Consider the following 16,114-nt stretch of genomic DNA (forward strand, 5'->3'; position numbering starts at 1 on the left):
CTACCACCCCTACACCCTCAGTCTCGCAAGGGAAAAAACTAATGAACAACACCAATACCATGTTCGATAGGCTCTGGAAAGATGCACAACCTCAGGATCCAAGGGAAGTCATCAACAAGAGAATCAACACTCAGGAAGGTGTACTGAGGACGTCTACCCCACCTGGAGCTACGCTCCCACCAGCAGTGCAGGCTCAGATAGATGCACTCACCACGGCTGTTCAGGGCCTAACAAAGAAACCTTTCGATATAGAGCTGGCTCATAGAAGTGGGAGCCCCTTCAGTGCCAAGATACAAGCTACTCAGCCACCACCGAAGTACAAGACCCTGAAACTTCCAACATACACTAGGAAGGAGAACCCAATGTGACACATTGGAAAGTTCGAGGATCAAATGGAGTTACTCAGTGTGGAGCATGATTATAGGTGTAGGGTATTCCCTACCACTCTCTCTGACTCAGCTCAGGAATGGTATTGGAAATTCAAACCTAGATCCATCACTTCCTGGGAGCAATCCATAAAGGAATTTTGCAAGGTCTTCAGTGCCGGACGAATTCAACTAGTTTATGCCAATTAGTTAACTGACATCAAGCAAGGGAAGGATGAATCCCTGAAGGACGACATCCAAAGATTCATGAGAGAAGAAAATCGAGCATCCGCAGTAGGAGATGAAGGGAAGTTCGTTCCAATCTCGGCAGGAATAATTTATCGTAGTCCCTTGTGGGATAGCATCCACAGGAACCCCATCAACAACTTGCAGGAGTTCCTGGACTGAGCAGACAAATACATGACGCTAGATGACACTATCATGAAGGAAGAAAAATGCATAAACCATCCTACCACTATCAAGGCAAGCAAGAACGGTGCAAACCCTCAGGGCAGCAATGGGGGCAATGGTAAGAAGAGAAGTACCTCAAGGACCTAGCAGAGTGGAGAAAAGAAGGCTAAGTCAGCACCAACTGACAAACAGCTTAAGCATCAGCCCTACCAGCCCAGGTTCACCAACTATAATGTCCTAACCGCAATAAGGGCTGAGATTTACTTGGCAAAACACTAGGAGGTACCATACTGAAAGCCACCGCCCTTGCGCTCAGAAAGAAAGAAGGACAAGAACAAGTTTTTTAGTTCCCATAATGATTATGGGCACAACACAAACGAGTGCAAACAATTGAAGGATGAGATAGAGTTTCTCCTTCGATCAGGAAAACTCTCGAGGTACCGAGTCAAGACCAAAACCTTGAGCATAAATCTAGAGTTTCGAAGGCAGAGGAGCCCACCACTGGAGCCAGCGATCGTGGACTTCACATTGGACACCATTTGTGGGGGGCCCCACATAACAAGAATCAGTAACAACGCTCGTGAGCAATATGCAAGGACCCTAAGACATGAGGTAGGGGAGTATTCCCAGTGCATGGCAGTCGAAGAGCAGTCTCCAAAAAATCTGAAGTATGAAAGTGAAACTCTCACTTTTATGGAGGATGACATCTGGCACGTGAGGTACCCCACAGTGACCCTCTGGTCCTTACCATTCAAATCACCAATGCCCAAGTGAAGAGATGCTTGGTGGATACAGGAATCTTAGTAGATATCATCTACAAATCATCCCTCGAGAAGATGAAGCTCATGGTCAAGGACCTGACACCTTGTATCCAAGTGATATATGGGTTCACAGGAGAATGCCTAGCACTAGCAAGAACTATCAAACTACCGGTCACGGTGGGGGATGCCCCTAGGCACGAGACTGTGATGAAAAAGTTCCTGGTGGTAGATTGCTCATCGACTTACAATGTAGTGATCGGGAGACCCCTCCTGATGGCATCACACGCAACAGTGTCTATCTTATTGGTTTTTATTGATCAAATCAGAGATTATGCGCATCGGAACAACAATCAAATTGTTAGTTTAATCCCATAAGATTTCTAGATCTACTTCTTCACATGCATATATATATATTGAATCAAAGACATATATAGAAAAATTACCTCAGATTTTTCCTTGCTGCTATCTTTTTGTATGGCTAAATCCTTGAGATCTCACACCAAGATCTTCCAAAATGTTCTCATCACACAAAGAACGAGTGTGGGCTCGCTATACAAATAATAGGCAAAATCTATTTATCAGATGTTCTCAAAACATGAGATCTGATAAAGTTTGGACCTAGGTTTTGTGAAGAACAGTGACTTTTGTATGTATCACTGTTCTCTTTCTCTGAGTGAGATTTCAAGATATTTTTCTATCCCTGAAAAGTTACGTTCTGTAAAACGGATATCCTATATTTAATATATCCAATATATTAAAATAAAATCTTAGTTATTTTAAACAATTTGAAAATAACTAATAAGTTATCAGATTCTTGTTTAAATAATAATATTTTAATCAAATTACAATATCTCATTATTTATTTAATATTTAAATAACTAAAATTGTGGAACTTGGAAACTGCTCACAGTCTCTTATGCGTGTAGCACAGTGACTGTGCACTGTGCTACACGTGTACCACATGCCAGTGATGGCATGTGATTTTTCCCAATTTTTATTATTATTTAAATAACAAAAATCCCAAAAATAAATTAATTCAAAATTAATTATATTTTTGTTAAATCAAATAATTAATTAATTACACATAATTAAACAATAATTATGTTTGATACATAGAAAAATATTTCACTTATCACATAAGTCCTTTTTGCCCATTTTTGTATTTACCTTTGTCAGTGATTGTTTGAGCCATTTCGGGGACCATGGACCTATAACATTAAGCTCCAATAAATTTAAACTAAATAATTAAACTCTTTAATTATAATAGTTAATTTATTAATTCTGATATTTTGCCAATATAAATTCAGAATTGCACTCTTTATGTTATAGATATACTTTTACATAAATCTTATCTTAAGTCGTCCATTGATATAACCATCTTTCAATAGTTCAACCCTCTAATTAATTAGTTCATAAATTAGAATGGAAGAATTACCATTTTACCTTTCTAATTTACTTGTTATTCCTTAAGTACCATTAATTCACTAGTGAATAATTAATCTATAATCTAATTATAGATTTGAGCTCAAAATCATTCAGTTCCAGAATTAACCCTTAAGGGAACTAATATACGATCTGTTAGGAAAGATTAGATTCCGTATTGTTGATACATGTTCCCAGCCATCCATGATATTAAATCTCCAAAACAAAATTCATTAGCCTCATTCTTTGAAGAGACCTTAACAAATGAATCAAAAGATTTAATAAACATGAACAGGAGTTCATGAACACTCAGGATTTAGGTTGATCTATAAATGATCATCAGTTATTATATGAATTACAAGTCTTTATTGTTAAATGGTTTTTGGATAAAGACTTTAATTCATATCGATCCATGTCATATATAATCATATTATATAAAGCACATTTACCGAGATGTCTTACCACATCAATAATCCAAATCTAGATTATTTGTATCATTATGATACTCAGTAAACTGTACTTACAACTCCAATTAAAGAATTCCATAACTTTAATTTGTTGTTGTTGACTATTTTTATTCATTCATGTGATCTTAATTCTCTCGTACTAATACAAGATCACATCCTCAATAATGAATATGGAATTTTTTTTATATTTGCAAAATTATTCAAACAATAATTTAACAATCTAAATATAACAATAATAATAAAACATTGTATTTATTTATTCACAAAAAAAAAACAAATGTCTTTTACATGCTTTTAGGACACACTCCTAACATATCTGACATCTGTCCTTGAAGTCCCCACAAGCGTAGGGCAAGGATGCGTACAGGGTAACAAAAGGGAGGCACAGGAATGCTATAACGAGTCGGTGGTCAAAGCAAAGAAAGGACCATGCGTAAACAACATGGTAGTAACCTACTGCGAAGGGAATGAAGGAACCGATGAGGTTGTTAACATAGAAGTTGACGTTGAAAGAAACATTCTACTGGAGCCGGGGGCTCCTTTTAATGAAGATTTGTTATTGTAACAAGTTTCCCAAAGTGAGGGAAACAACATCGATCCTCGCTTTGGGGATGACGTCATGGGGGTAAGACCAGTCGACGATCTTGACGAAGTCCCACTAGAAGAGGAGGACTCGACTAAAGTAATCAAAGTTGGGATGGAACTAAAGGTGGAACGTAAGACATGGTTGGTATAATTTTTGAAGAAAAACCAGGACGTCTTTGCCTGGTCACATAAGGACATGGTTTGAATTTCTCCATCCATGATAAGCCATGTCCTCAACATGGACAAAATTTACCCACCAATGCAACAAAAAAGGAGACTGCTTGACAAAGACCGATCTCAAGCCCTGAAGGAGGAGGTCGAGCGGCTCAAGGGAAACCATTTTATAAGGGAGGCCTACTACCTAGACTGGGTATCAAACCCCATGCTGGTCCCAAAACCAAACAGGAAGTGGAGGACATGCGTGGACTTCATAGATCTGAACAAGGCCTGCCCCAAAGATTGCTTCTCACTACCCATAATAGACCAACTGGTCAATGCAATTGCAAGACATGAAATACTCTCGTTCATGGATGCATATTCTGGGTATAATCAGATAAGTATGCACCCTCCCGGCGAGGATCATATCAGCTTCCAGATAGACAAGGGATTGTACAATTATAAGGTAATGCCATTCGACTTGTTGAACACAGGAGCCACCTACCAGCGTTTAGTGAATGGAATTTTCTGAGACTTGATCGGCAAAAATATGGAGGTATATGTCCATGACATGTTGGTCAAGTCCAAAGAAGCTGTAGGGCATGTTCAAGACTTGGAGGAATGCTTTGCAATACTTAGAAAGTATCACATGAAGTTAAATCCTCTCAAGTGCTCATTTGGAGTTGGTTCTGGTAAGTTTCTCAGAAACATAGTCAATTCATGTGGAATCGAGGCTAACCCCGAGAAGATCAAAGCATTGATCAACATGAAGTCACCTACCACAATTAAAGAAGTGCAAAGCGTAACAGGGAGAGTAGCTGCCCTCAGTAGGTTCATATCAAAGTCTACGGACAAGTGTGTCCCCTTCTTTAACTTACTAAGGGGCAGTAAGAAGATCCAATGGACCGAGGAATGCGAGAAAGCTTTCCAAGCCTTGAAGGAGCATCTCGCTCAACCTCCCATCCTAGTGAAGCCAACAGATGGTGAAGTATTATTCATCTATTTGGAAATTAGCGAGCATGCAATAAGCGTTGCTTTGGTGAAAGAAGAGAACAGGGTACAAAATTGGAGAAGCGATTTTGAATTTTTACACCAATGGTGAATAAAAGAGAACTTTATTCATTTTGGTTAAAGATGGTGATATTTTTAAATTAATCTCAATGAGGAGATAATTTTAAACAAAACATAAGAAATCAAAGTGTTTAAATAAATCAATGAGGGTTTATTTTCTTTGATTTAAAGTGTTTAAAAAATTGACATTTTCATTTTGATTTTGATGAGAAAATCAATGGATGTCAAATTGATGTTTGCAAAAGAATCTCAAAGAGACTCTTAAGAAATACACAAAAGTTGTTTAAGTGATTTTGAGATTATTTAGACAGCTAAAATTGAAAATTTGCTATTATTTGTTTGAGAAATTCTCACATTACATTTGTGTTAACATTTTATTTTGTGAAATATATAAAAGAAAGAGTAAAAGTTTCTTTGAAAGTAGTGTGTCTTGCTTTAGCAAGTAAATAAATCAAGATATACATTGAGGTTTTATCTTGAGAGTTTATCATGTGGCATAGAGGACTCATGATGAACTTTGAGAATCATAGGTCTATATTTATCTTGGAAGATAAAGGACTTAATAGAAATGAAGAGATCTCTATTTTAAAGTGATATTTTATTATCACTATGTGAGAAATGTGGGGGTGATGCTCCAAAGTTAATCAATTTATTTTGTTGTTAATCAATTGATTAATTTGGTCATCCTATCAAATAGATGATTTGGAATTCCACATTCTAAATCACATTGGCTATATGTGTATAGAATGAACAAATCTAGACATGTTTGGTGTCTAAATTCATTGTTTGTAATATTTTCATTCAAGAAGGAATAAATTTAAAACATAAAGGAGAATTTTAGAAACAAAGAGATTTCTAGAATTAATATTCAAATTTTTATCTTGGATATTAAACTATAAAATAGTGGGGGTGTTGACTATGGTCAAAATCACTATTTTAACGAGGTAACTATTTTAACAAACTATGGCTAGCAAAAAAGTTTGAATAAAATAAAGAGAGTGTTTAAAGTATGCATACATGAGAAAAGAAATTATTCAAATGGAATCATTTGTACATCTCAAGGGGTGGGACTTAGACTCCTTAAAGAGATTCACAATTGATGGTAACCTATCTTAATGTAGTAACCAAACTAGTATTATGTTCAATAGGTAATAACAAGTCAATCAAGTGAATAGTAGTAGTACTCAAATTTTGTCCCATCTGAGATATGAGTACTAGTGTGTTACCAAAATGAAGGTTAAAACCGAAAGGTTTTTTAATAGAACTCAGTCTTGAAAAGACAAGTATTTTAGGGTAACAAAATATAGTAAGAATTCTACCTATATAAACCTAGGGGTGGTGCCGCCCCTCATGAGAATTGGGAGTCATTCTCAAGAAAAGTCTATGAATGGAATGTGCACATGGCCATTAACAGTGCAAAAGTGAGACATTGAGGTCTCAAGTGAACATAGCAAAGGTGTGTGTGTTATCACTAGTTTGTTATCAAGGGATAGTCGTTCAATGCTTCGGCAACCAAAATTTCAACAAACTTTGTGATAATTACACTAAGGTAAAATTTAAGTCGAAAGACATTTTACTTTATGCACCAATGCAAAGGTTTCTATAGAGAGTGATTATTTAATCAAGTGGGGGAATATTATATTTTAATATAATGTTTGATTGATTAAGTAAGTGTTACAAAAAATGATTATTTAATCTAGTGGGGGAATGTTATATTATTTCATATAATATAATGTTAGATTAAATAATGTGACAAAATGTGATTTGTCACACCTTGTAACATATTATTGAGAGTCACAAAAATTAGACACATGTGTGTGCCCAAATGTGACATATTTTGGAGTTACGAAATCAGTTACAAATTTGTAACTCCCAAATATTACCCAATAATGTGTATATTATATGTTACACATTTTAGATTGGATTTCACAAAGTCATGATGATATATGACTGTTGGAGACATGTTTTTAACTCCCAATAGGTGTTTGGAGGTTACAAAATCATGTGGGAAAGGATTTGGGACGTTTTGGAACTTTTTGGAAAAATCACATTTTTGTGCTGAAAAGAGGTTGTGGCTGCAGCCACTATAATTCCTTGACCGCGGCTTGGGGACAGAAGCCAGTGGCCGCGGCCACTGATGATCCTGGTCGCGGCCAGTGAGGCTGACAGCCTATGTGATTTTTCAGTTTTTTCCAAATTGAACGATTCTAACATCCCAAATAACTCCCAAATCTCCATTTTAATTCCATAAACATCCAATTAAACATTGGTAACAGCCATGGGGGTTGGTGGGATTTGAAATTCAAAGGGGTATCTCAAACTCTATAAATAGGAGCCTAATGCTCACTTGTAAGACACACCATTTTCCATCCACAAAGCACTTGGCTGGAAAATGCACCATAGAGGCTTGATAATTCCAGAGAGCTATTTTCTAGAGAGATCCCTTAGTACTTAGAGAATAGGGGGAAATAAGCTTTTGGACAAAGGTTTTGAACCTTGTTCAAGTTGGTGATCCCCACTACTCTACACTTTGGTTGTGTGAGAGTTTGTGTTTTCCATTGATCTTTTCATTCTGTTGTTCTTCTTGTATTATTAGTATATTGAGTTTGTAATCCTCTTCCTCTATTTCTATTTACATATTCATTAGTATCTTTTGTTTTAGGGTTTTAGTTCTTATAATTCTCTTCCTTCTCTTATTTCTATTTACTTGTATTTTGAGCAATTGAGTTGTAATATTTATCTAATCAATTACCTTGTCTATTGTATTCTTTGCATAGAGTTGTATTTTGGTTTTTTCCATATTTCCATTGAGCAATAAAATATATTCTCTAACACTAATTGGGAAGGGCCATACCTTGTGGAGGAGGTGATCCCACCAGGGACACACAAGATAGCTCAACTGAATGGAGAACTAATCAAAAACTACTGGAATGGCGAACACCTCCGCTGGTACTATCAGTGAAGTTGTTCAGTGGTGACACAAATTTTAATTTGCAAATGTACTATTTTCAAATTATCTATGTAACAACCATTGTGCTTACAATGAATGAATGAATTTAATTTCTTAAGTTGCGCTTACTTCTTTAAATTTCTTTCAATGAGGGACTGGTCACTTTAGACCTGTCAACCCCATCGAATCATGTTTGATTATGGTCCTTGAGGGACCTATCGACCCATACAATCCAAAAGAGAGACATGTCCTAGGACCTTGTCATCAAATTATTTCGATTTTGGTTCTTGAGGAACTTATCGACCCATACAATCCAAAAAGAGAGAATGGTCCTAGACCATGTCCCCAAGTTATTTGATCATGTTCGATCATGGTTTTTGAGGAACCTATCGGCCCATACGATCCAAAAAGAGAGATTGGTCTTAGACCTTGTCGCCAAGTTATTTGAGCATGTTCGATCATGGTTCTTGAGGAACCTATTGGCCTATACGATCAACAAAAGAGACTGATCAAATGATCAGTCACCATTATTTGATCAAGTTCGATCCTAGTTCTTGAGGAACCTATCGACCCATATGATCAACAAAAGAGATTGGTCAAAGGACCAGTCGCCATTATTTGAACAAGTTTGATCCTAGTTCTTGAGGAACCTATCGACCCATACGATCAAAAAAGAGACTGGTTTGAAGACCAGTCATCATCATCGGATAATAATTGAATTTGGTCCTTGAGGGACTGATCAATAATTTGATCTAAGACTCGTTACAGGCTTGATTAGCCCATTAAGACCTGATTGGTCCAACTCAGACACTTTTTTCTACAATCATTATAACGAGTGCATGAGAGATTACGTAGATCGTGATCGACACTTGCTACACAATATGCATCTGTGTATAGGTATCATTACTCCTGAGTATTAAACCATCACCCGACGAACAATGAGGGACAAGCATTTTCTTCTTGCATCATTGGGTGAAAATGATAGTACTATGTGTCTAAACGCTCGAAGCAAGGCATGGTCAAGTAGCAAGTGACCAAGGCTTTTAAACCCATGATCACTTAGGGGGCATATAGTACATACCGATCGAGGTATACACAAGCAATGAGGATGTGACCCTAAGTACTAAGCAAGCTCAAGTTTTTCGAGGACATTTGTTCAACATATGTTCCAAAAGTGCAAAAAATAAAAACAAAAAAGGCTTTGGTAAGGAGACTCCTAGCCAGGTCCTTTATAGGGTGGTCGACCAGACCATCAACCATATAGGGTGGTTGGCCTATCAACCATGGGGTGGTCGATCTGACCATTTTTGTTCGTGGTACTTGGTGAAGTATCGTACTACTACTCACATTACCATGGTGTTAGCATGAAAAACATAAAGGAGTAAGGTTAGTATGGTGCGTGAAATACATGTGTTTAGAGTATACTGATACCTGAACCAATGAGTGTTGTGAGTTGATATACTTAGTAAGCATTGGAAATAAAAAATTTCAATCAATACGTTGAGTACTCATAACAAAAAAGCATAAAGGTATAAAATGTCATATGTAAAAACTATCAAGTACAAGGTGCCCCACCAATGGCACAAAAGGAAAGACAGAATAAAAGACCAAAATAAGACTAGCTAGGGTAAGGAGTATCATCTGAAAGACCCCCCTAAGCTTCAGCAGCCTCACGAACCAAACACTTCTTAAGCTCCTTCGCTCGCGTCTTCTTGGGAAGGAAATCCAAGTTCAGATTTTTGTTGGACTTCTAGATCCAGTAGAAGCAAGAAAAGGCAGTCTCTGAATAATCCTCTTGGGCCTTGTCCTGGGCAGCCTTGACCTCTTGCTCCTTCTTGACAAAAGCATCCTTTCACAAGTGGGCCATTTTAGCAATCAGCTTCTCTTTCTCAGCTTCAGACTATTTGAGCTGATCAACAAGTTTCCCCTCCATCTGAATTACCCTGAGAGTCAACTCAGTCACCTCCTGCTATTTGAGCTCCACGGTACTGCGGAGAGTGTTGATCTCTTCATCTTTCAAAGCAATGTTTGCATCCCAAGAGCGAAGAACGCGCCTAAGGTCCAGTACCTCCTGGCGGAGAACATCAAGCTCAGAACGATGGTTGGAAAACATAGAGGTGTACTCCATAGACCTATCACGGACATGGGAGACCAGAGCTCTAAACTTCTTTGGGCTTACCTCTATTCCTAGAGCGTTGACTATGAAGCCTAGGAACTTCCCGAAGGCAACTCCAAAAGTGCACTTCTGGGGATTCAACTTCATCCCAAACTTGTGGAGGACCGAGAATACTTCTGCCATATCTTTCACGTGGTCAGAGGCTGTCCTGGACTTCACCAGCATGGCATCCATGTAAACCTCTATGTTCATACCAAGCTGGTTTTTGAACATCCAGTTCACTAACCTTTAATACGTGGCACTAGCATTCTTGAGACCAAAGGACATCACTTTATAGCAGTAGACACCTTTGTCTGTTTGGGAACTAGTGCGTTCTTGGTCAGCAACATGCATGGAAGTCTGGTTGTACCCTGTATACGTGTCCATAAAGGACAAGAGCTCATACCCGGAGGTGGCGTCGACCATCTGATCAATCTTAGGCATAGGGAAACAATCCTTTGGGCAGGCCTTGTTAAGGTCAAAGAAGTCTATGCAAGTCCTTGAAGTCAACGTACCTGTTATTAACTGAGACATTAATTCTTTGTCCTTGGTTGGCGGAAACATTTCTCATGTTGGCCCCTTGGTCAGGGTTTCTTGGAGGTTGGCGAGGTGTTGGCAGGACACCTCCTCCAAGCCTAACGTGATCTACCGCAGCGTGCCTGGGCGGAATGCCCTAGGCTCCTTTGACGCTAGTGGCCTGGCGGTGTCCTTGGGCCCCACGCCCTTGGTTATCATTAGCCCGTCTCAGAGCTAGAATGGACTCATAATCCCAATGAGTTCTCTTCCACCCCGCGCGGGTTTTTCATCAACTTTGCCCTTACCACTTGTAGTGAAGGCGGGACTCCAGCTCCAGCTGGGTGCGCAGTTGGCACACCAGCTAGTGGATCTGGCGCCATGTCAGTGAGATGCTCGAGAGGCACACCCACTGGTTCAACAGGTGGCACTTCAGCTGGGTGCGCAGATGTCATGCTAGCTGGCTGCCTAAGCAGTATCTTGCCATGAGAGTCCATTTGTAGCCCTTGGGCTGCCCGAGTAGCCCTCATGGTGTTAACCATCTCCTGTAGGGCGACGATATTCCCCTCTTGAGCATCGATTTTCTGCTCCTTGGTGGCAACTTAGCCTCTGAAAGCCACCACTTCTAGCGGTTCCTTCTTGTCCATGGGCTGAGGATAATCCTCCTCATAAAACCCATCGTACTTGGCATTTTCCTTGTAATCCTCCTGAGCCACCTCCGAATATTTTGGTGGAGGTGGTCGACTGAGTTCCCCTCCCTCCACCCCAGTGGGAGGAGGAACGTCGTCTAGCGCGTTTTTTCTGGTGGTCACCATGACTGAATCTTTGAAGCTTTCTTCAAGCCCTTAATGAAAGCACCAAAATGTTGGCTGCCTTTTTCGCTATCAATTAATTAAACAAGAACTTAAAGAAATGTAGGAAAGAGACACGAGATTTACATGGTTTGGGTTATAAAAAAACCCTAGTCCACGAGGCTTTAGTATTAGTGTACTTGAATCTTGAGAGGACAAGCTTCAATGGAGGTTTCTCATGCAGCATATATATTGTTCTGAGTACAAAAGGTGGGTTCAAAAGTCCAAAAGTCAAAAGTCATTTGCAATGGAAGCCCTAGCCTTATTTATAGTGGCGTGGGACAATTAATTCCCTTAATGGAGATTTATTACAAAGATTCCCAATCATTTGGGATTTTAATGCTAATTAACACCTCTGGGTGCACTAATTAAGGTGGTGGGCCCATGCATATCGCACGGGGCCCAATTCGTAGGTTCCAGCCCAATACTTTATGGGAGACACGCCCAGACACTATCAAAACATAGTTGCACGTTTCCCATGTCAGGCGGTGCATTGGGACTGCCAATTTTTGAGTGTACAGGCTTGACACCACTAATCGAGGCACCAAAAGCTATCAGACGACTACTTGTGGTACAAAGCTGTTGTAATTGACACTTGACATTCACTCCAAGTCTAGAGGACTAACTGACTAAGAGGACGGGAGGACCACAATGGAGTTCCTCGGGACATGGCCTAACTTGAAGACATCCATGCATGGAAACGGATCATAACACACTGGGAGGAGTTTACACTCCAAAGAGCTCTAGGCTAGCTTCATAGAACTTCATTAGCTCCCAAGTGTTAGGAAAATAGATTGAGATGAAAATGATTCTCATTGATCAATAAAGAATGGTACAAAATATATATACGTAAAGTATTTTTGTAAAGACAGCTAGATAAATAACTAACTCTAACAGTCTAATAGTTGTAATAACAGCATAGCTAACTAACTTATAACTACTCTCTAACATCCCCCCTCAAACTTAGGGTAGAAAATTTTTCTATTCTAAGTTTGCTTCTCAACAACATGAAACGAGAGCTACCTAAAGCCTTTGTCAAAGCATCCGCAACTTGATCACAAGAAGTCATATGGCGCACAATTAGTTGTTTGCTGAGAACTCTTTCCTTGACAAAATATAGGTCAATCTCGATATGTTTAGTTCTGTGGTGCAACACTGGATTAGCTGACATATGAACCATACTGAGATTGTCATACCACACAATGGGAGGTCGAGATTGAGCTACTTGAACTTCAGAGAGGAGGGGTTGCAGCCAAGTGATTTATGCAGTAAGATGAGCTAGACTCTTGTACCCAGACTCTGTACTAGATCTGGAAACCATATGCTGCTTCTTCGAGTACCAAGAGACAATATTGCATCCAAGATAGATACATAAATCAGAGGTGGATCTTCTATCATTTAGATCTGATGTCCAATCAGCATCACAGTAGCTAGTCAACTCCATGTCCTTAGTCTTCCTGAGAAGTAAACCAAAGTCAATGGTTCCCTTGAGATATCTGATCAATCTCTTTGCAGCTTTCCAATGTGATTCCAAGGGTGTTTGCATAAATTGGTAGGCTTTGTTCACTGCATAGGATAGCTCAGGCCATGTGATAGTGACATATTGTAAGGCACCTACTAGACTTCGATAGAGTTGAGGATTCTGAATTAGATCACTGCCGTCTGAATATAGCTTTTCTCCTCCAATCATCGAAGTAGGCAAGCCATTAGCATATTGGAGTTTTGCTCTGCATAATAAATTAGTTGTGTACTTTTTCTGGGACAAAATAATTCCATCAGAGGTGTGCTCAACTTGAATTCCCAGAAAATACTTAAGTGGACTGAGGTCCTTGAGAGCAAAAGATGACTTCAAGGAGGAGATAAGAGAGGCAATGTCATGTGAGGAACTCCCAGTGATGATTATATCATCAACATACACTAAGATGTAAGTTTTATGTGTTATGATTGGTTAAATACAAATGATAAGTGTTAAAATACAAGCAAGGTATAAACACTTAGTAAAATTCACATAATGAAGATGTGAAATTTGAACTTCAATTGTAGGCTTTTATAAAATGTAATTTTGTGTGGTAGCATTTAGGCAATTTTAGGACATTTGGAAGTGTCCAAAGTTAGAGAGGCGGCGATACGTCGCCACCCAAGTGGCGAAACATCGTCTAATGCCTAGGGTTTCAAGAATGTTGGGAATAGTGCCCTTAAAGCAATTATAGTTGATAAAAGTTTTAAATAAAATAAATAATCGAATTGAATTGAATTATTATATATATAGACTATGTCTGATATTATGTTGATAATATTAAGTAAATATCATAAAATTCCAAATTTTATCTATGTGATCTTAATCTCATTTTGGTATGAGAGGATCGAGATTAAGTTAATAAACTTAAAACAGTTCGCGGTAAAATAAAGTTATGGAATATTTATATTAATTACTGCTAGTATGGTTCGCTAGTATTATGAATACAAGTGATCTAGATCTGGATCACTAGTGTAGTAGGACATTTTAGTAAAGGTACTTTATATATAGTGATATATAGAACTGGACCAAATGTGATTTGTTAATACTTGATTAAACATTGTTTTATAGTATTAATGAAACACGTCAAACGATGATCATATACACGATGATCTTAATCTTGAGGTTACTATGAACTCCTATATATGTCATCTGATCATATGATTCATGTGTTAAGGTTTGTCATAATGATCAGGCTAAGAACAATTGTTTTGGGGACTCAATGATATATATGGCTGGGGACATAGCTTAACAGATATGGAATCTATACCTTCTTATAGATTGAATAATGTTTCCCTATTGGGTTGACTTTTGGAACTGAAAATGTTATGAGTGCTCACGTCGCAAACTTGTTGTGACACAACCTTCACAAGTAAAGTCAATGGTACTCTAGGAATAAGATATAGTTAAAAGGGTAAAATGGTAATTTTATTCTCTTTTAATTATGAACCATTAATAGAGGATTAACGTTGTATGTAATGATTATATCAATGGACATTTTATTCTTTAATAAATTACTATGTAAATATATGTCTATAATTATCAAGAGTTCAATCTCATATTTATAGTGGAGTAATCATGAGATTGATAAATATGATTATTTAATCAAAGAGCTTTGATTAATAAACTAATTGTAGTGCACCGATTTTTTTTATATTATTAATTTTGTGCTTTTTTTTTTTTTTAATTTTTAAGTGTTAGGTTTTATTTTAATTGCTTGAATTATTTGGTAGGAATTGTGTGAAAATAGTTTTTGAATTATTGAATTTTAAAAAGATGATGATAATGATGATCATCAATTTGGATTTTGAATTTTGAATTTAAAATTTAAATTTTGAAATATGGTTGTAATATTTTCCTTAAAAAAAATAATACCATATTTTTGTGGAATGATTGATTTTAATTAAATAAATAAATGAAAAAATGCAATATTCCTGAAAAGTGAATACTGCTATTCACGCATGACACAGTCCAGGGACTGTGCCATGCGTGTAGCAGTATACAGATAATGTATTTGTGTTATTTTTATTTTATTTATTTATTTATTTAATCAATAATTTGAAAATAGATATTTTCAAATTTGGTAAGTTAGATATTTACCTAAATCAAATTCCTATCATCATTATGATATTATTATTATATTACTATTACTATTAGGAATAATAAGGTAATACATAATCTCTATATATATGTTTTAGAATAACAAGAAGAAAATGTAGAAACACAAGTTAGTGAGAATTCAGAAAAGTTTCAGAATTTTCCAGACTAAGATTATCTTCTTCTTCTTTTATTCTAAATTTTCTCAAACCATAATCCAAGTTCTCATATGTTGAGATATACTTGTGATTCTTAAATTACAAACTCATGTTATCCATGTGCCCACACACATCTTTAGGTGTACAAAACACTCCTAAAGATCGTGGTTTGAGTACTCAAAGCATTGGATAGGAAGATCGATATATATACGAAAAGACTCAAGGACACTTGATAGGCTTCAATTCCTTCAACTCTGCTGGTGCCATCCTATATGGTGCTCTTGATACTGGTTCTGTCCCCGGTGCTAACTCAATAACAAATTGGATCTCCCTGCGCGGCGGAAACCCTGGTAACTCCTCAGGGAATACGTCTAAAAACTCACAAACCACCCTGGTCTTTCCCGGCCCCACTGGCAAAACCCTGGTGGTATCCACCACATTAGCCAAGAAACCTATACATCCACCCTGTCACAAGTCTTTGGCTCTTAGTGCTGAAAGCATGGGTATGCAAGGTCCACACACCGCACCCACGAAGACAAAAGGATCCTCGCCCTCAGGCTCAAAAGTCACCATCTTCTTCCTACAGTCAATAGTAGCCCCATACCTGACCAACCAATCCATTCCTAAGATCATATC

The 16,114-nt window shown here is 37.8% G+C and overlaps 1 protein-coding gene across 1 annotated transcript; it reads right to left on the reverse strand.

Moving 5' to 3' along the window:
• Window positions 1-12,968: 12,968 nt before the first annotated feature.
• On the reverse strand, window positions 12,969-13,397 carry LOC133832160 (uncharacterized mitochondrial protein AtMg00810-like). Its single transcript, XM_062262539.1, has one exon. It carries the CDS (start codon window positions 13,395-13,397, stop codon window positions 12,969-12,971), a length of 429 nt encoding a protein of 142 aa, XP_062118523.1.
• Window positions 13,398-16,114: the final 2,717 nt, after the last annotated feature.

This window comes from Humulus lupulus, chromosome 4 (genome assembly GCF_963169125.1).
Source record: "Humulus lupulus chromosome 4, drHumLupu1.1, whole genome shotgun sequence".
Classification (NCBI taxonomy): Eukaryota; Viridiplantae; Streptophyta; class Magnoliopsida; order Rosales; family Cannabaceae; genus Humulus; species Humulus lupulus.

What these genes read in the sequence shown, in the direction of transcription:
- LOC133832160 (XM_062262539.1), bottom strand. Translation starts at nt 13,397, where the DNA reads ATGATTGGAGGAGAAAAGCTATATTCAGACGGCAGTGATCTAATTCAG.